Source organism: Calonectris borealis, chromosome 1 (genome assembly GCF_964195595.1).
Source record: "Calonectris borealis chromosome 1, bCalBor7.hap1.2, whole genome shotgun sequence".
In the NCBI taxonomy this organism is placed as follows: domain Eukaryota; kingdom Metazoa; phylum Chordata; class Aves; order Procellariiformes; family Procellariidae; genus Calonectris; species Calonectris borealis.
This window is the reverse complement of record NC_134312.1, coordinates 73,044,613-73,065,635: the sequence shown is the minus strand read 5'-3', so window position 1 is coordinate 73,065,635 and position 21,023 is coordinate 73,044,613. Positions and strand designations below refer to the sequence as shown.

At 44.8% G+C, this 21,023-nt stretch overlaps 1 protein-coding gene across 1 annotated transcript in view; it reads right to left on the bottom strand.

The window, feature by feature from the left end:
- Nucleotides 1-17,858, bottom strand: part of PDE3A (phosphodiesterase 3A) — a 261,707-nt gene extending 243,849 nt beyond the window's left edge. The window contains exon 1 of the mRNA XM_075160242.1: nucleotides 16,989-17,858. Within this exon, the coding sequence (XP_075016343.1) occupies nucleotides 16,989-17,858 (870 nt within the window). The remainder of the gene's footprint in view (nucleotides 1-16,988) is intronic.
- Nucleotides 17,859-21,023: the final 3,165 nt, after the last annotated feature.

The following is a 21,023-nucleotide window of genomic DNA, read 5'->3' as shown; positions in this document are numbered from 1 at the left end:
GAACCTCTCATGTACACACAAGAAATTTCCCTAGATAGCTTGTTGTGGTGCTTTACTACCATTATTGTTAGAAAAGTTTCCCCTAGTATCCAACCAAGCCTTCTTTTCCTACAAAATAAATAGGATGAAAAGAAATCAGCTACCAGCAGACACGGAGCACACTATTCTTTTCTGGTATCTTCTAACATATCAGAAAAGATATGGTTTTAGTTCATCGTCATTTCCGCCCTCTAGTCATCTCAAAGAATGTTGTTTGTATATACAAAGCAGGGAGGAGATGTAAAGTACGGGAAGAATTCAGAGGGAACTCTGGACTTTCAGGCTTCATCCAGTGGAGACCAGATGCGATGCATTTGGCCTCCATGGCAAATAAGGAGAGACTGAGAACCACGCTTCCCTTCAAACTGAATTTTATCCAAATACCTCTGCACACTCATTTTGCACCAGCTGAAGCTAGCTGGTCTCAGGTAAATCACCCAGTTGAAGCAAGGAAGTTAGATGGGACAGAAGAAGAACACGGTACTGATTCACCTCACTCGACTTAGTATTTCAATTGCCTCAAGTATGGCCAACAAGATACAGTCCACCCAACAGGAAAAGCTCTCAGGCTCGCTCTCACTCTCAGCTTCCTAGAAACCTACAGAGATATACAGCAACCCTTTAACTCAGAAGACAGCAGCTCACCATTAAAACACATTTAACAATTTCATTATCCACCTTCTAACCACATCTCTGGCCCAGCAAGAACTAACAATAGCTTCTACAGCTTTTCTGCAACAACATTTAATATGAAAGCTAACACAGGATTAATCTGTCAGGGTATTCATTCTTGTGAGATGCAAATGCCCTTATTGCCCACCCAGTTCAGCACAAGTTCAATACATGATACACCTCATAAGGTCAGGCCAGAAGTCTACAGGGTTTTCTAAAAGTAAGGAGAACAACACAAATGCTAAGCAAGATTAGCAGATCACCAATTTGCCATTTCATATCCAAACACCAAAGGAATAAAAGATTTCAATACCTGCAGCTCTGTTTGGAAGCATCTGACAAAGCCACTTAACAAAATCTACTGGCCTGAGGAAACATGTTTTCTTGCAGCATTACTGCTCTCCAAAATGACACAAAAGTGCAAGAACAGAGGTAGAGGATGGGTGGAAACAGGAGTCCTGAAATCTTACCAAGAGTTAATAAAAAGAACTATGCTATCTCAGGAAATTGAAGACCACAGTAAGTGCTACCATCCCAGGAGCACAGCCCTGAGACTTCAAATCTGAGATAACAACTCCAGTTCCTGGCCAGCAAACCATTTGCAGGATATCAGTCCCACCTATAACTGCTCAATGCAGGACACTTCCCACTGCTACCAAATGAGGGAAAGGGGCTGAAGACCAGTGCATGGGAGCTGTCTCTCCCAGTCCGTAAGCAACAGTTCATGGTGAAGATTTTTACCTTGGCAAACATTAGAAGATACAAATGATCTTCTCACCCAGATGGGGATTCTTTCCCATTTTCTTCTTCATTTTGTTGTTGCTTTGTTCTTCTGAAACGGTTACAATTTCAGTGGCAGTGCTAACAGCAGTCCTAAAAACTACACGCATTCAAGAAGCATTAGTAAACAAATAAAGAATAAGATCTTGCTCATAAGCCAGCCCTAAAAGCTAATTCATTGCTTCCTATTTCAAATCAGTATGTGCTCACATCAGGAGTGAGCTTAGCATATCGTACTCGCTGGGAAAAATAATACACACATGGAAAAAGTGCAAGACACTCACTGGTACACAGATCAGTTAAAGATCTACCATGTCTCGACTAACTACATGCCTAGGTCATTACAGTAACAGTTTAAAGGAAAACAGAAATTGTTTCAATTACACATTCAATAGGAATAGGGAAGAAACAGTGTTCAGAATATTAGAAATCATTTCCAGGACAAAAAGCTCTGCCCACATGCAAAGAAGACATGCAGGTTATATAAGATTTATATAAGATTTTTGCGCATACTATTTATTATAGCAAAAATGAAGATGAGTTTTCTAAGCAGAAAACCTTACTGCAGCTGCACAGACAAGAGCATGCGCCTTAGCACGCCCCGAGCGTCACAGGCACCTCTCCCAAGGCCAGTATCAAAACTGCTACGAAGACCCTTTCACTTGACTGCTGGCAAGTCTTTCCCGACAGGCGCTGAGCTCGCTCTCCTGTTGTTGCACGTGCATTTCCATATTCACCACTCCCTGGGCTGAACTGAATTAAGACTGAAGGAGGTTTTCTTTCCATGATAGAGGGACTTCTGCTGCCGACAGCAAATGTGAAATAAGAGTGCTGGGTGTGCCAAGCAGGGCACTGCTCTTGGGAGCCTTGACAGCAATGGCAGGGAATCCCATGAGACTCTCAGAGCTACAGGCTGGGTAAAATGAATATATACACAGGACAGGACAGAACAAACCCACAACGCTCAATTAGTTGCTAACTTTCTGTTTCCAGAGAGCAGAATCAAAAAGCGACTTCACCAGAACCACCTACCATAAAGCCCGTTATGAACAGCTGGACCTCTGCTATGAAGTTCAGACCCTGCTCTTTAAAAGTCTGGGTAAATTTTTTTAGATCCAAGTATCAAAAAAATGAATCATGATTTCACATCTCTGATACAATTTCTTTCCAGCCATCACACACTGTAGCTGAAAAATATTTCCCCTTCTTTGTAAACTGCTTTGATTATGAGCACCATATAACATCTAGGGACATTTGGTGGCAGTGCAAGATCTCACAGCAAGGCTACTGTTAAATCTTTGCTGAGAAACAAGGCAAGACATCTGGTTTACATTGTCTTTGAAATAATTAACTGATTTGTGCGTTACCAAAGTGAAAATTAATTTTACTCTACTGTGAGAAAGTTTGGGAAAAGTGGAAGTCTTTAGTAATCTTTAAAAAGGAAAAAAAAAAAAAAAAAAGTCAAGATTAGGCCAGACAAAGAGCCAGTTCCCACAAAAGGCATGATGGAGCTGTGCCAAATGCTTCTAAGAACAGAGCATTTTTTGGTTGTTTATTTGGAGCCAAATTTCTTATGCCTTCATTCTCTCTTTTATGGGTATTAATAAGATTTCCACATAAATCTGTCTCTACTTAGTCATCTTCACCACTGTCAGACTTCAGAGTCCTTCATGAGGAAGGATTGCCAACACAAATGTTTATGGTGTCACACGAGCCACACTATCGCTCCAGCCATCGCTCAGAACAAACAGTCCCAAAAGGTGAAAGGCCACTACAGTCTATGGAAAGCAAAGGATTAAAAAAAAAAAAAACAAACCATCATTACAATTAAGAGACTCCGAAAAGAGAGGGAGAGGGGAATAACAGTGGTGATCAACTAAATGCATTTCTTGATTTGCTGTTAACAAATGAAAAACCAGCAAGCATCTTTCTCCAATTAATAAACATTCTTAAGACAGACCTCACATGCTAACTGGAAATTTTACCTGTGCTTATCTGAAACTGCCTTTCTTTGATTCTTCTTCTATTTATTTTACAAGCCCTTCACATTCATATCACTTATTGTGACCAGAGCATATCTGTCATCAATGTATGGAAATTTCCTCCAACGCACCGACGAATTTTTGCATTTAGAGCCAGGTAACTCTATCATCCCTTAAAATCTGAGATAGCATCTCAGATTCATAGATTCAAACTCATGGATGGATCTCTCTGGCTCAGCAAACAAACATCCACCCCCCAAAACAAACAAATCAAACCTAAACCAACCAAACAAAAAAGATCTTGAATCTGGTTGAAGGGAAAGAAGTGAGATGAGCTAAGGAAAAAATGTATCACCAGACAAAACTGTAGTGTATCTTGGGTGACAGTGACAGACAGCCTGAAACAAATCTAACCCACCTTCCTTACACGTGGAAGCAGAATCAAATGTCCAAAGCCCACCCTTAACTTCTTTGGCCTGTCTCTTTCATAAGAGAGGAAAGGGGGTTCAGATTTGCTGGGCCAGGAGACAGGGAATGACGTGGGAATAATCAGCTCGTTGATTCAAAAAGGAACATTTGACCATTCAGAAGAGTGGCACTAAGGAAGCTGTTAACTCAAAGCATGTGGGCATCAATATCATGACATTTCTCTTAAGTTTGCTTTTTATTAAATAAACACTTGGAAAAAAAAAACCTACATACCTCTAAGAAGTTAGATATATAAAATTTCATTAAAACCATCTGAGATTGCAAATTCAAGCATTCAAAAGGTAGCGTACGTCATAATTATGCTTACAAACACTGATTCACTGTCTTAGATAGCAATCCATTAAGATCACAGGAAAGATAGAAAGCAACTTTCTGGGCTATCAAGTTTCTGCCTAAAGTTCTCATCTCCTTAACCTGCTATTATGAATGATTAAGACAATCTGATCGTCACTTTTATCTCAGTTCTAAAAACCTTAACCAAATAGAAGTCCCAGAGGCCCCTAGGCCAAGTTCTCATGAGTACATTGAACGACTGTAAAGGAAGCTGTTCTGTCACCGCTCCCACTAGTTGAGGATTTTTTGGGCTGGGTTTTTTAAGTGCATATCAGTAAATTTTGTAATACACTGACTTCAGTTTAAAAATCAACATTTTCCTCAGCATCATGTTTCCACTCTCATTTGAGAAGACACAATATATAAAGCAAATCAGAACATGAAATAAGCACATATATTTGCAGCCGCAAATTCCCTTCCATTAAGGAGTTGTACTAATTCATGGCCAAGAATTTTATCATGTTTGATCACAGATCAGTTGCAGTTTCCAAAAGAATAATAAAATCTAAAGATAGAAACACAACAGCATGTCCAGGCATGAACAGAATTTAAAATTCTGGGTTTCCAAAAAGCCTGCTCGACTGGCAGATCACAGCCCAAGTCAGGAAATCTTAAGGTTAATCTTAAGGATCTTCTCTCTTGTCTATGTATAATACAAAAGGAAAAGAAAATTCTAGATCCAAGGATGATGGCAGCTAAAATATTGGAATGAAAAATATTGAATCTATGCCTCAGCCACTTCTATAAGAATATACCATCCATCAACCGTGAATAAGACTAGGACTAGATTTATACACCACACACAGCAGAAGAGAAAGCTGAAATAAATATTGGATAGATTTAAGAGGAAGGAGATAGACAATCTATCTTTACTACTCCACTTAAAAATGTTCAAGAACTCTCCAAGAAACATTTGGGTTTGCCATCTCTCTCTGTCTCACCACATCACATGTATCCAGAAAGCTAGGTTTAGATGTCCTAAATTTCAGTTAAGCCCCGGTGCCTAGTATTTCCTATTAGCTGGCTCTGACTCCAAAGGTGCCTTGCCAAGAAGAAACAACCGGCTTGGATCCTCAAGCGCAATTTAAGCTGGAATATGTGCTTTCGTGCTGGCACCCCAGTCCATCTAATTGTTGCACTATTATTCCATGCTCCTCTTTACACCGCTTGACACAAACCCCAGCAAGCTTAGTAAGAATTAGCATTTTGTATTCTGCAACCCAAAAGTCAGTCTTCAATATCAATATGGCACAGACAATATTTCTCTTTGCCACTGACCAGATTTCTCAGTACAGTCTCTGTAATGAGGCACGTACAGAGCCAGTGCTGCCTAAAATAATCAAATTGTACACACCTATTGGTATAACCTGCCTGCTTCTGGGGAGTACTGAATGTGTTTGCTTCTCCACAAGCCAGAGGAAAGACAAATGCTCTGCAACTCTGAGCAGAAGTCTTTCACTGGAAAGGGTTGGGCTCCCCCTTCTTACCCCCCTTTTAACTTCTGAATCTCTGGTGGAGTCTTCCTTGCAGTTCCATTCCTCACAAGCACACGGGAAGTACAGCATTAAATCCTTTAATAGAAAATGTTTATTCATTTGCAGTTTTGTGTAATCAGCAGACAATTAGGACTGCATTTAGGAATGGCACTTGCATATGAATTAAGCTGGTTTTAAAAAGAAAAAAAACACTCAGTAATAGCATGAATTATGTTGCAACATTGCACCTCATACAGAATTCAGAATCCACAGAAATGCGGCGAATTTCAGGGAACTGTCGTAATAAATAGATTTTCAGAACTGTCTTAATAAATAACAAATACTAACTAGTCCACAGCTTCCCTGAGCATAAGTATATAGCAGCAATAACATATCCATTACACATAACTGAGTAAGTTTTACCAGCTAAAGCTCATCATCCTTATCTGTAAAAATTCGAGTCGCCTATTTACTTCAACTGGTCTTATCACACTTCCAACCAGCCAGAGTTCCATGCTGAACAAACCCCCGTTTATGCCCACAAGAACAACACCGGCTCAGGCTGCACAGGGACCTTATATCAGCTCCTCCTGCCCAGCCAGCCCTGAGCTTCACGTCACAGCTAAAGCTAGCGGCAAGTCAGTCTAGGCACCAGAGATACCTATATGGCTTTGCACCTCTAGAACAGAGCTGCAGCACCAAGTTCCGGTCTGAATATTGGAACGCATGCGTTTGCAAGACACAAGTATTTATTTGTTGATCAAAATCACTACTCAAGTATTTACAAATAAAAGAAGAAAATTTTTGCAAAACTTGGCACACATTTGCAAGTCAAGAAACAAAAAGAAAGATTAGAAATATAACAAATCGGAAGTCAAGCAATGGTTACAGAGGTTGGCGTATTAAGAAATATGCCTGCCTGCGGAGACATCAGAAAATCTTATTAAATATCCAGAAAGAACAGTGTCATATGTAACTCAGGCTGCAGACTGTGCTGTCAGAGTCAAACGAAGAATTCCATCCTCTAGGCTACACAATACTAATTTGAGTGTGTATATACGTACACACACATATGGGTATGGATACATAAAGATATAAGTATACGTGTGCACACATCTATAAAAACATGCTATGAGGTCTCAGGTCACATTTCGAACAGTACAACCAACATTAGCTTTGAATTATTTTCTTTAAAATAAGAAAGAGAATGCTTAGCTGTTAAAAAAAAAAAGAGCTCTCTGCAGATGGGAACTCGCCCTCCTCCCGCACTAATGATTGAACTGAAAGGATCAGCTTGTTACCCTGGGAGGACTGAGCACTCCCAATTCCCACTGAAGTCAGTGGAGGCAGGGAGGACATTATCAGTAATCACTACAAAAAGGATGCAAGAAAAATAGCATTTTTAACAAACCTTGACTTGTACAATATAAATTTTAAAGTATCACTGAATGATCTCCAGGAGAAGTTAAAGGTATTCATCGTCTCACAAGAGTAAGATGCAGAGCTACGTCTCAGCACAAGTATTCCTGTAACAATCCCACTGACAGACTCAAACTAAAACTCCAGCCACATGTAAAATACCTTATCAGTTATCTTGCAATTATAAATGCACCCAAACACACTTAAGTTCCTTATCAACACAAAATACAGTGATCAGACCTTGTCAAGAGTAACCTGTGGTTAGCATCACCAGTAAAACTGAAGTGCACCTGAGAACTCTACCAGCATCCAACCCTTTTTTGCCACTCACCAAGCGAGTATCACGGGGAAGGATTTCAGTATTACCAATACAGAAATAGCTCTGTCTGCATTGGGGGGTGTGGGTATGTGGTGGAAATGAAGCAGCATAGTCTACTCTGCAAGGAAACCCAAGTTAGATCCGTTAGCTGCTGAGCTCTAACAGGTTACAATAAGGGAAGGAAGGGAGAAAGGAAGGGAAGGAAGGGACGGAAGGGATCTCGTAATAAAAGCACTTGAAACTGCATTAACAGAGGCAAGGGTGGACAGCACATAAGACAAGGTTGTGCAGCCCATTAACAGAGGCAAGGGTGGACAGCACATAAGACAAGGTTGTGCAGTCTACACTTTTGCACAGAGGTCTGCACCTTCCTACAGCTGTTGTTTCAATTGAGATTTAATACATGAACATAGACAAGATTTCACAAGTTTTACTCTGCAGGCAACAAAAAGCTTGGGCGAGCATATCTAGATTACTGCTCATAGAAGTGGAGAAAAAATTGCTTGGATGTAGCTTCTCAACCCATGCATCACCCTTTCCGAGTGCCTTCATCCACTGCTGGTCAGAGAGCAAACATAAATGTTCCTGAGGGTGCCTTTGCAGACTGCCACCTGAGTGGCTTCGTTGCCACGACAGGGCAGACAGCCCACCACTCGGGCCTCTTCAGCGGCCCCACATTCTCATTTTAAGGTAAATTTGGGGTGTACATTTTTGCTAAGGATCAATATTTTTATCTAACATAGGTAACAAAACATAATAATGTACTGCCTATCCTCCATGACATTAAACACAAACATACATTGGTTTATTTAGAACTGTGTAGCAAAAGTAAGTGCAAGAGACTAGCAGAAATAGCTGTACTCCAGGGTGAGGAACAACTTAGGTGATTGCTGGTGCCGTGGCTGGCTGCAACTCCAGCATACAGAGATGCTAACAAGGTATCATCAACCTGCTGGGAGTGCAATAGTTCAAAAAGCAGTTAACTTTCGGCATTCAAACACTCAATTCTTTCCCCTTCTGGAATTCAGTTCACAAACACGCTTATGGACAAGTTTACTCAAACATCAGTCAGAAGGATGCTGCTCAGAATAAGTAATGTTCAGTTTTGAGGTTTAGTAATAATTGTTCCCCTACATCATTATCACTTACACAAAGAAAACCAGTCTGCAAGCTTATTCAAAGAAACAAGAAGCTTCTTTAAAACAAAGAATAAATCCAAAAACTGTCAATGACTTGATCCTCAAAACACAGCAAGTGATACAGCTTTCCGGCAGGCATCATCATATTCGTATTCCACACAGCTTTTAATGAAGCTGAGATATTTCTAAGAGGACCAACCAGTCTAAAAGGAATGGTTGCTTTTTAACTGTCACCAGGGTCTGTCTTAGAAGTTCAGCAATCATCGGAAAAGCATCCTGAGCATATTTGAAAAGCATCACTCCTACAGAGTTACGCAGACAAAAATCCCATTAAAAAAATTGAATGACACAGAATATAATTTTACTTTATTTTAAAATTCAAACCAAAGCATAAACTCTTACTACAAAACAAAGCCAACTTAAGCAACCTGCAAAATACAAAATGCAAATAAGTCACTTTAACCCCACGTATTTCACTGGCAGGTTAGGGGCGTTAGACAAGGAGGCCTCAGCTACGCTCTGAGCTATTTCTGATATGTGGAGGTTTCGTATTTTTCCAGCCTTGTGCAGAGGGAGAGGGAGAGTCTTTTGCTGTATTGATGCTCATAAATATATTCTCCCTAATTGTTTTCGGTAATTAATTGTAGTAAAAATACAAATACAGTCATGCAGCGATAGGTCCTGGTCAGTGGACACTTCAGATAAATAAAGCATACCACAGAAGAGTAACCAATTGGGAAATTTCTTCCTAACTAGTATCAGATTGTAAAAAAAATAAAGCCAGTTTTTCTAATCCTCAACCTGCTTGGCATAAGAAACCTCTAAACTTCAATAAATAATAAATACAAGTGTCTAAGGATTTTAGAAATAGCTTCACTCATACCTTGTGACACACATGCTCCACGATCAGCAGTTTAAAACTAAAGGTTTGGGTTTTGGGGGGTTTTGTTTTGGGGTTGGATTGGGAGGAGGGGTGTTTTTGTCTTTTTTCCAAATTTCCCTCTATTCTTCCATTTTTAGGAAAATACGTATTCAGCACTTCTCAGTCAGATCTATTTTTACATATCTTTCCAGTTTCCTCTTAGATGATGATCAGAGGTTTGGGCTATCTGTAGACCCCAACCATTCATTTTGGCTGACAAAAACTCAATACAGCACACAGGACTTTGCTAATCTAATTTCACTATAACACTTCACACACACACAGACTTTTGCGGCAACCAGCGCTGCCAGCTGACACAAAGTCTTTTTCCTGACAGGTTCCAAAATTAAAAATGTAATTTCACCAACCAAACTCTTATAACCAATATCTTTCCTGCACCATATATTTTACCTTTCGTTCAGCAACCCTTAAGGTGGCGTTAGGAAACCACCCAGCCGCCTCCTATGTTCAACAGTAACAAAGGACCGTTTGTTTCATCAGCACATTCTGCTATTGCACTCTTCATGTGGTGTTTCCCATTTTATTTATGAGTAGTTATATCTGTGAATAGAGTCATGAGAGGCCACAATACGTAAAGCAACGGTGATCTAGCCTATTTTTCTGGATGCTTGACGGATCTAGAGGCAGCTTCTTCTTTGTACCACTTTGTACCCAGTTACACTTGTAATTGGCTTTTTGAAGGCCAAAACCTGCTACCGCTCTTCTTCCAAGGATTTCTTTGTGAGCACACCCAAATTGCTCAGAATAGAGAAGCAGCGTCGTCTTCTACGGCAGGTTTGTTGATTTGCCCCTGCCTCATCGTGCTTACCCGGGCGTTCAGCTGAAGGCAAAACGTTTCAGCGGAGGGTCCTCAGCCACGCGTCCCGCCTCGCCGCCCGCAGGCGGAAGCGAAGGGCTACGAGAAGCGAGAAACGCAACTGCAACCTCAGCGGAGGGAGAGGAAGATGTGGGGAAAAAAGAAAAAAAAGAAGAAGAAGGAGGAGAAGGAACGGCCCGGTTAAGTACCACGGACAGATTTTGTTTGTTCTGCTCTCACCGGAGCCGGCTCGGGCGGCGCGCGCAGGGGCTCTCGTGCCCTCTAGGGGTCCGGCCCCGCCAGCGCGCGCTGCTGCGTCGTAACGGTGACGATGATGATGATAGTAGTAATAACAGGCTTGTAACGATTACATACAGCCGCGCGGAGGGAGAAGAGAAGCAGCTCAAACGCTTCACTGAAGAGAAGGAAAAGCTCGGCAAAGGGGCAGAGCGGCTCTGCCTCTCCCAACCCCACCGAATCTCCAGAGGCAGCCCAGGAGGGAAAACGCTGATGCTCCCCGCAAGTTAGATCTTGGACAGACATCACATTTTAATTGTTTTGACATCACATTTAATTTTTTTTTTCTTTGCTGTTTCTCAAATCGTTACCCCGATGCAGAGAACTCCCGATGCCACCACTGTGCTTGCAGCAGGGCTTAGAGCAAGCCAAGTTGGAAAAGAAAAAAAAAAAACACCACAAAACCTGAAAAACGACATAGTCCAAAGGACAGGCATTTATTTCTGAGTGACAGTCTGACTAACACAGAAGAGACTTTGAGGAAAGGGTTTGGTAATTCATCGAGAAACTTTTTCAAAAGAAGCAGAGAAAAAAAAATGCACACAAAGAAAAATCCGACTTCCACTTTGTTATCCAAATCTTTACCTTTATTTCCTTATCTGTCAGGCGGTATCCTATAAGCTGTACATCTCCCATTAGATTATCTAAGTAAATCACAGCTCCAAACTTTAATCGCAGCAGTGTTCTTTTTATTCTCAAACCATGTAGGATGCACTCACCCCCATTTCGAGCCCTGTGGTTTGCGGGCACCAGAATCCAGCAACCTTTCCAGTTCCAGGGCAGGATTTTTTTTCCTAATATTACTTTTTAAGGAAAAAAGCCCAAGCAATATTCCTTCAACTTGCAAAATAGAGCTATGTCTCAGTCTCTTGCAAAAAAGAGTTGGAATGCAAGCACAGTAACAGCAGATCAGGACAAATTCATACAAATGTCGCAGTTAACATCCAAAACATCATGTGTCACTGTTTTTCCCCTCCAACCCCCAACAAGCTTCTCAAAACACATTTCATACACAGGGTCACTGTTCTGGCTGTTTATTTAATTAACATGACAACCCAGCGTACACAGGATTTCTTTCAGTTCCCCAGCTTTGCATTTTCACACTTCAGGCAGAAAGAGCAGAAAGTCACTACTGTATTTTACTTTTTTTGCCAATATGCCATAATACACATTTCTTGACTTAAATTGACAAAAATAGATTCTAAACCAATCGTCAGAGTTTCAGCAGCAGCTTTTACATTTTTGTGAGGTTGAAGGAAAAAAAAAAAAAGAAAAAAAATCTAAGTAGAGCGGGTTTGCGTAAATGAAGCCATGCAAAAGAAAATAAAGCATTACGTCTGGAATCCCTGGGTGATTTTTCCTGGAGCCTTACTTAAATATTTTACACGGTTGTGTTTCAGCAAGTCACCAGATGACATAACTCCTCAGTATTCCTTGGTTTCTAGTGACCTAAATGGTAAAGCCAGCAAATCTTATCAGCGTAGTTACAGCTCAATAATGCCTATTAGCAGAAGGAGGTATACTGTATATAACACTGCATGCCTAATAGGAGACCGTAACTTTGACATACATAAAGTTCAATATCTAGATTTAATCTGCCTTCTCCCCTCCAAAATTTTAAATCTCTGTATGTTGCACTCGGATCTCTCCTATTTTCACGCCAGAGAGCAGGATACATAATATTAAACATTGGTTATAAGATAAGGGTACATCTGTCCTTTTTTTAGGACAGAATGATAGAGAGCCTCGGAAGGGGGGGCAGCTACATATTCCTGGCACTTAAAAAGCTCTCACTGTCAAACAACCAGAAGAACAAATAAAGCCTTAATTTTCCCTTGAAGAAAACCCAACCAATATATTTATTTTTCTCCTCTATTTCTTAGATCTTGTCGCTGAAGAGATATCTTTGACTATGTGAACTGTCACAGTATTGTCTTCTCAATTCGGCAGACAGGCAGTGATAACAACGGTCACGGCTCACAACCTTCCCAGGCTACAGATTGGGAACAGGCAGAGCCACCATCCAGAAGCCCACTAAAAACAGTCAAATCAAGCAAAAACCCCTCCGCTGCCACTGGAGGAAGACAGAGGAGTCTGGCACCAAAGTTACTTATCTGAAAAAATAACTTTTTAAAAGAAGAAACAGGCAGCGAAAGATATGGCAGCACGAAACAGCTACCAAGTCTCAAACCAATTAAAAATAAGTGACAGACCCTCAGATGTCCCTCAGTGAAGCAAACAGGTTTCTACTACTGCAACTGCCCAGAAGCAGGAAAAGAGCAAAGAGAAAGAAGGAAGGAAAATGGGTAGAAACCCTCTCTGCCCCAGAAGGCAGAGGACACGGGTGGGAGTTTGCACATGGAGCTGCTGGCCTCGCAGCTGGAGACATCAGAGCTGCAGGAGAAACTCCTCCGTCCTGGTGCTACCCACCACCAACGCTGAGGATCGGGGCTTTCCAGCAGGGCAAGACTCTGCACCTCGCTAGTGCCTTCTCATACGGGGTTGTGTCACCCACTGGTTTGGGAACTAGAAAGTACTTCAAACCCCAATGTATGCTGTACCTGTGACAGTCTTCTGACTAAGGGGAAAAAAAAAAAATCTAAAAAGGCTAAGCAAATTGAACTACTTGCAGCAGCTGCTCTAGCTCATTTAACACACACTTGTAATAAATCCAAGTTAGCCGAAAGCTTCCCATTCCACCCAAACAAAACAAACAACAAGCAAGGCTTAAAAGCAAAATCAGGAATCCTCGGCACGGTTTAAAATTGTCCAGCTACTATCTCCTGTGGAGTATTTTACCCACCAAGGCGAAATCATCCCTTTCGGCTGTTGTATGTCAAGATTAACACACACCGATCAGAGGCACAAGCTCCAGAACACATGCGCCATATAATATTTTAATGGGAAACACCAAGACATAGAACACATCTCTGCGTGGCCCCCCCCAACCTCCTCTCCACACTTTTAGAAAAAAAAGTTTGCAAAAACGTGAAGAAGAAACTCCAAAAGCTGTCATCCTGGCGGTGCTTGTGCATTTACTGCAAAAAAAAAAAAAAGCAAGCACATTTGTTCATTCATTCACTGTCTTATCCATCCATTCACAATTTCTCTCTGCAGCCTCTTTCAAATCTGGGTGAGTGAGCCCTCAAGGAGCTGAGCATCCTCAGCCGGCATTGATGAAATCACAGGCAGACAGCGCTCAGCTGGGAGCAGGATCAGGCTATTACAAAGCACACAATTCTCAATGAGACCTACACGCATGCCAGACTGGAAGCTTTTAATCCAAAGAATTTGCCGAAGTTGAGAAAGAGAGGGAACGTATGCAAAAATCAACCACAAAAAACAGAATTAAACGAAAACCTAGTAAAGAGGACTTTTAGCAACAAAAGAAGGTTGTATCTTGGTGTGGTTTGATTTTGGATGGTGGCTTTTAAAATTCTTTTTTGGAACTGATAAGCAACTAAGACGAGACCTTTCTACAGAAGGAATAATTCATGCCATACGCATTTCTAGCTACTTCTACTAGCAGCTTAAACAGAAGTATACTTTTAGTTTTAAATATGTTAATACCTCTGTCCGTGATGTTAGTTTGCAATTCCTGGTACTGTCCTTTATATCACAAGGCCACATAGATTCAATTCTGTATTGTAGTAGGGGAAAATCCAGATTGTAATTTTGATGTGTGTGACTAAAATAAAAATAAATTCAGACATTCCGACTTTCGTAGAATCTCATATCAATACAAACAGTCAGGGAGGGAATCACACACTAAACAAATAAAAGCCCAATTAAATGCTCAGCAATAGGAAAGATTACACAAGAGGCAATGGGAAACATCTCTAAAACTTCACCTAATGTTATTCACCAAATGAAAGCATGTATTTCAAAGCAATAAAGTAGATCCATTTCCTGATGAAAATCATTGGCAGCTCCCAGACGTATTAACAAGCTATCTTTCGGACCAGAAACATTCAGGGCATGTTTTTTAAAAACAGGGGGTGAGGGAAGGCCTGGTTTGGTTTATAAAGCCCTCATCTCTATTTTTAACACGTTATATTTAAAAACTGTCCAAAAGAGAAACATTTACCTATGGTTTCTTTAAGTCTATGGGGAGCTGATTTTTGCTATAAACACAAACTTTGTTTGCTGTAAGACAGTCCCACTTCTCCCAGCATTTCTCCAAGGTCCATACAGAGCTTTGTTTCAGCCTTTCCATTTTTCTACCTTGCTAACATTTATTTAAGAGGACAGCTTTTAGGGAGGGAAGTTCACATACACACAGCCCCATTGTGCTAAAAAAAAAAAACCACAACAAAAAAAAAAAAGAGAAAGACAAAAAGTCTCCCCAAACTCGAAAGTAGTCATCCATTTCTAATCACGCAGTGACGCAAGCAATACCAGATCTCGCTATTGATTAATAGTGAGTGAGAACAAAAGAAAGAGAAATTTGCCAAAATCCTGCGGCGGGTAAACTGAACAGTCACCAGCTAACTCCAGTCCAGCGCCACAGCTTGGAAGCAGGAATTGCTCGGGGCAAAGCTGACCACTGTCCCCGAGTAACACACCACTGGGGGGGAAAGAAATCTACCTTGTTACCCATCACCAGTTTAACATTCTGGCACATACAGATGATTTGAATTCCCTCCATAAGAAAAGAGAAGGACGTGATCACAAACTAGTGAGCCCTATCTCGGAATGATTACGTTTAGAGATGTAACTGAAAAACTGCTTTTATTTGAAGTGTAAGTGTGAGTGGAATTATGTTTAAAATCTTACAAATGATTATTGTAAGAAACCACCAGAAACACCTAGCGTCATCAAGTAAGTATAGACAGTCTTAATTTCTTGCCTTAGATACTGTATTTACAAATGATTCTTACACCCTTCTCTCTCTCAGTTCCTGTTAAAGTCAGAACTGAGTCAGCTTTCTACTTTTTCACATTGATTTACCTGGACACTGTTGTAAATATTTATTTTATCTAAACAAAAACATTATACGAGGAAGTACATTTGTTGTAAAGTAAGCCTCAAGTATATAAGGTTGTCAGGCCCTCTTCTAGAAAATGTCATAACCGACCACAAAGGGATGTAATCAAACCATTTCCAGAAACAAACTAGCCACCCACACCATATGGTTAGATGCCATCACTTGGAAAATACTTAGCTGCTTATCCAGCAAGCAACCTGAAAGAAAACCTTTGGTGTACGGCAATACGCTTCAGTTGACCACAGTGTACAGTCATTTTCAGTACTAATTGAAAAAGAAAGCCTAACACCGTTTGCCACTTTTTTCCCCCCAGGTTTCCCTTCCCACCACTCAGCGAGGGTTGCGCTGACTCTCAATACGCTCAGTTACACTCAACCCATCGAACAATTCTTTTGTGGGGCAATCTAAATCTCAAAAAAATTGAGTAAGCGCTTCGAGCACAGAACTAAGCCGACCTTGTGTCTGTGGCAGGACTCTATATACATATCTATGCAATAAAGAGAATAGTGTTTGCTTGTTTCTTTTTCCATTTTTTTGAGGTGTGCATTTAAAAGAACGCATCCCTGATAACAGAGTAAGTTTTCACTCATCTTTTCAAATCACAACCTCTTAAAGGAAACAAAGTTGAGATAAATCGCGTGTGCCTCGTACCGGTTCCCACAACCACAGCAGAGCGGGAGCTATTGATTACACGCGCAGGAACAGCCTTGGGGAGGCAAAGTGCAAAGATGAGCACCACGCTGTGCGGGCCAGCCTCAGAGGGCACGCTACTGCCCTGATAAGGGACTTCTCCCACCGAGGACAAGCTGCTTGGCTCTCACACACACCTTTGAGGCTTAAAGCAAGTTTAATAAGGCTAAGCTACCTTTCTGGGAAACTACAGGTTTGAAAAAGCAAGGCTCGTAAGTGATGCTGGGAAACCTCAGGGCTGTGCTGAGGGCAGGCTCCCACCAGCACCGAGAGCCAGGCGGGTACCATCCGCCTCAACTTTCTGCCGGGCTTGAGAAAAGCAAGCGCCGGTGATGGCTGCAAAAGAAAACCCCGAGCTCTCCCCCCCACCGCCCGCAGCCGGGGCAACTCAGGCTGGGTCCGCAGAGCCCCGCTTCCCGTCGGCACCGGCCCCGTCCCGGGGCGGCCGCCCGGGGCTCTCCGCGCCGCGGGGCGCCGGGGAACGCCCGCACCGTGCTCGGCCCCTCACCGGGGGGCGGCCGGGAGGGCGCAGCTCCCCGCGCCTCCGCCGCCAGCAAGACCCCCACCCACCACGCCGCCGCCAGCAAAGTTTGGGGCCCGTCCCCCCCCCCTCCCGCCCCTGCCCTACCTGCTCCCGGGGGATGCAGGGCAGCGAGGTCCGCCGGTGGGTCTTGCTGCTGCTGCCGCCGCCGCCGCCCGACATCTCGGGGGAGATCATGGAGCTGGACCGCCGCCTCCTCCTGAGCACCGGGGCTTCGTCCGCGGCCGGGGGGGCGGCGGGAGGCTCCGCCACCGGGGCGGCCCGCCGGGGGGGCCAGAGCCGGTCGGCGTAGCCGGCCAGGAGGATGCCCAGCAGCCCCAGCAGGTAGGCCAGGTAGGGCCGCCAGGACGCCGGGACCCTCTCCAAGGCGACGAGGGACGTGGTCCTGGCCGCGCTAGTCACGGCGAGCATGAGGACGCCCTGCCTCAGCTTCAGCACCAGCCATGTCACGGCGGCCAGGCAGCTCAGCACCACCCCCGTGGCGGCGAGGGAGAGCAAGTGATCCTCCCCCGCCGCCAGCGCCCTCTGCGCCACCGCTTCCCCCCCGCAGCAGGCGGCCAGCAGCAGCGCCGCCGTCCGCGGCCGCACGCCGCCGCGCAGCAGGTAGCGGCCCGCGCCGAAGAAGGCTCCGGCCAGGCCCAGGGGCACGGCGCCGGGGGGCAGCCAACCCCAGCCCCAGCCCCGCGGCCCCGGGCCGCCCTGCGCCGCCAGCTCCCGGCCGCGCTCCCCCCGCACCAGCCTCACCACCAGGGCCAGCAGCACGGAGAGGGATCCGGCGCACAGCGCCGAGGAAAGTTTCCGGCGGCGCCAGGTCTCCCGCGGCGGCGGCAGCGCGGCCCGGGAGGCCGGCCCCCCCTCCGCCGCCGCCCCGCCGCCGCCCCGCGGGGTGCCGGGCTGCCGCCCCGCCGGCGGGCAGCGCCCGCTGCAGCCCGGGCTCCGCACCTCGCCGCCGGCCATGGCCTCGACGGGCCTCCTTGCGCACCCCCGGCGGCGCGGGCGCCCGCCCCAGGGCTTATTCCCAGCCGGGCAGGGGCCGGGAGCGACCCCCCCGGCGGCGGTCAGTGGCGGGCGGCCGGGGGGCAGCCGCGGGGGCGGCGGGCCGGGGGCGCTCCTCGCCGCAGCGCCGGCATTTCCTGCGGAGCGCTGAGCTCGACCCCCGCTCGCCTCCTCCCCGAGAGCCCAGCGCCGCGCATGAAGGGCTGGGAAGCGCCTCGCCGCCCCCGCGACCACCTCAGGCTTGGCGGGGGGGGAATTAAAAATTTTTTTAAAAGTGCAAGAGAGGGACAGACGCGGAGAAATCCTAAACGGTGTAAGAAGGGGGGGGGGGGGGAAGTGGGGGAGAGGCAGATGTACCACCTCAGAAGTGCTGCTTAATTTCTAGGCCATCGTCTCCCTCACGGGCGCTCCCGGCGGAGGCAGGGAGGGAGGGGGCGGCGCTGCCCGCTGGCGGGTCTGCGCCCGGCCCGCGGTTGTTCCGGCCCTCAGGGTCCCGGCCGTACCCCGTGGTAGCGGGTGAGGAGCCTCCCGGTTGTCGCGGAGTGCGGGGAAGGAGAAATTACCAAGAAAAAAAAAAAAAAAAAAAAAAAAAAAAAGCCCAGAAAAAAATCGCAAATAAAAGGCCAGCGGAGCCGGGGGCAGAAGTTGCGACGTCCTGCCGGGAGGGCGAGAGAGAGATCCGCGGGAGAGACTTGAAGGGAGGCTGCTGGGGAAGAGGGGAAGAGAAAAAGAGGAAGAGCGAGAAGGAAAGCGTTTCCCTCCTGAACGCTGCTGGGATAGTCCTTGAGTTTTGCACGGAAAAATAAAGCAATGTGAGCTTCCCCCAGCCGGGAGAGGAGGCTGCCGAACGCCCAGAACCCAGACCCGGACAGAACACCGCACCAAAAAAGAGCAGCAGAGCGGGGCGGTGGGGCTTTGGAAGCGATAACGAAGCAGGAGGCTGCTGGGGAAGCGCGGGGAGGGGGGGGTTCCACTTTCAAAAGGGCCGGACCAACTCCTGAGGAAGGGCTGCGCCGGCCCTGCCCGCCCCCGGCGCGGAGCGGAGGAGGCTCCGCAGTTGCACCGGAGGGGGGCCGGGGCGCGCCCGGTGCCCCCCCGGTGCCCCCCCGCAGGAGCCGGCGGTGCCACCCGGGCGGCGGAGCTCCCTGCCACCGGGCGCTGGCGGCCGAGGCATAAATCCCGCCTGTCAGGGTGGGGGGGAATTACGAGGTCGTAAAAAAGTCAGAAAGATGGATGTTTATGAATGATTATTACTATTTTTGTTGTTGTTTTAATGGGAAGCCCGAACTGGAATCCCAAAGCCAGCGGGCTACGGTCCTCTGAAGAGTTATGAATCCCTAGGCTGCGGCTCCATCCAAAACCCACTGTTTCCTTCCTCTAAAACTGCCTCACCCTCACGCCGGAGGGCTCCTCCGCCGGGGACCTGCACCGTGCTAGGGGCTGACTCCGGCCCGGCCCCCTGGGCTGCCCAAAATTGCTATTTGCAGGAGTGGAATGAGGTGCAGACTAAAAGCCCACGCAAGATCGGGGCCTTATTCTTACAGCCCCGGGTCCCACCGAAGGGCATGGAGTAATGTATTTAGCACATAATAATACAAACCACAGAAAAATAAAATCACCCGCTGCAAAGTTACAGAACATTAAGAGTCAGGAAACAGACAGATTAGAAAACAGAATTTCCCAGCCCTCTTCCCCCTTGCACATCTACAAATCACTAATTTGAGACAGATTTATAGCCTTTACATATTTATTGTGTATCTATCTGGATATCATGCCTATCTTCCAGGATCTGAGTATCTGAAATGGTAGCATTAGTGAAGCATGTTTTGGATTTTTACTAGAAATGGGTCGTAAAAACTGAGTATGTTTTTAAATAATAGTTTTCCAGCCTAACTATTATGGAATATGGATTTATTAGGCATTTTTATGCTTGAAGCTTGGTTTGAAAACAACCTAGATATTGTTAGCAAAGTTTGGCTCCGAGGAATGGAAAGCCTCTGTTTTTTTTAAAGGTTAAGGGTCCAGATTAAGCACAGCTGGAAAGGTTTACAATTTATTCTGGTGAGACAGCAATCAGTAGGTTGCCATATACACCTAGAAAAACATAGCTGGGTTCCATCTACCCCAAGCATCAACGTCCCAGAGGCAGAATCAGGGCCCAGATAGTAATAATCGTATGACTCCTAGCTCCTTTCCAGCTTTTTATAAATAAGATGCATCTCTTGGACATTTTTAAGTCTAGATGCATCAAAACAGAGCGCAAATAAATCGATACTGCAATACTGGATGACAACACATGCAACAGTCGCAGTTCAGATGGATCAGACCTTTGACCTAATCTTTCCTACCAGGTGGCATTCACTTACATCTTATCTCCACTTTGTTACTTTACAATTAGATTTACTGATATCAGAAATGTTGACACTTTAAATACAGTCATAAAAATAAACAGAACTAGAGGAATAAACACTCCCTACCTTTATTTTTTGCTGCACACCCCCTTTAAATGTATATTACTTACACAGATAAAAGCAGATAATGGTCTATATTCATTTAATTCCTTAAACTAAAACATTAATTTCTCACTTTAGATTAAAAGCAGCAGCATTTTTTTGGTTGGACAGATTCTAGGTTGGTGTGAAGAAACTTGTATTCTTTGTAATAGCTGTTATAATAATGGTTTGAGCCTAATAGCAAGGGTTTGTTTCAAAAGTGTTTCAAACTCGTTAAATGATTGAAACACACTTCTGAGCTCTGCCTGCCTGGATCTCTGAGGTTACTGTGAGCCCAGCTGGCAAAATGGGGTTTATGGGTGTTAGGCTTCCCCAAGGATCAGGGCTCAAGCCGTCAGTGGCTGAGATTGCCTGAAGCTGGCAACTCTAAACCAGAGACAGCATCTTTCCAGTCTCACATGAAATGGACTAGACCTCCTCAAGCCATCTGCTACTTTCTGCACTGAAGTTTACAGAAGAAAGTCAAAATTTGATTATTTTTTCCTGGTATCTTGATTCCCACATCAGGGAGCTTTTAGATAACATGACGAAAGTCAAAAACAACTTCAACAACTAGCACAAATGTGATAATCTCTACATTTCCTAGAAGCACAACTCAGACTCTTACCAATTC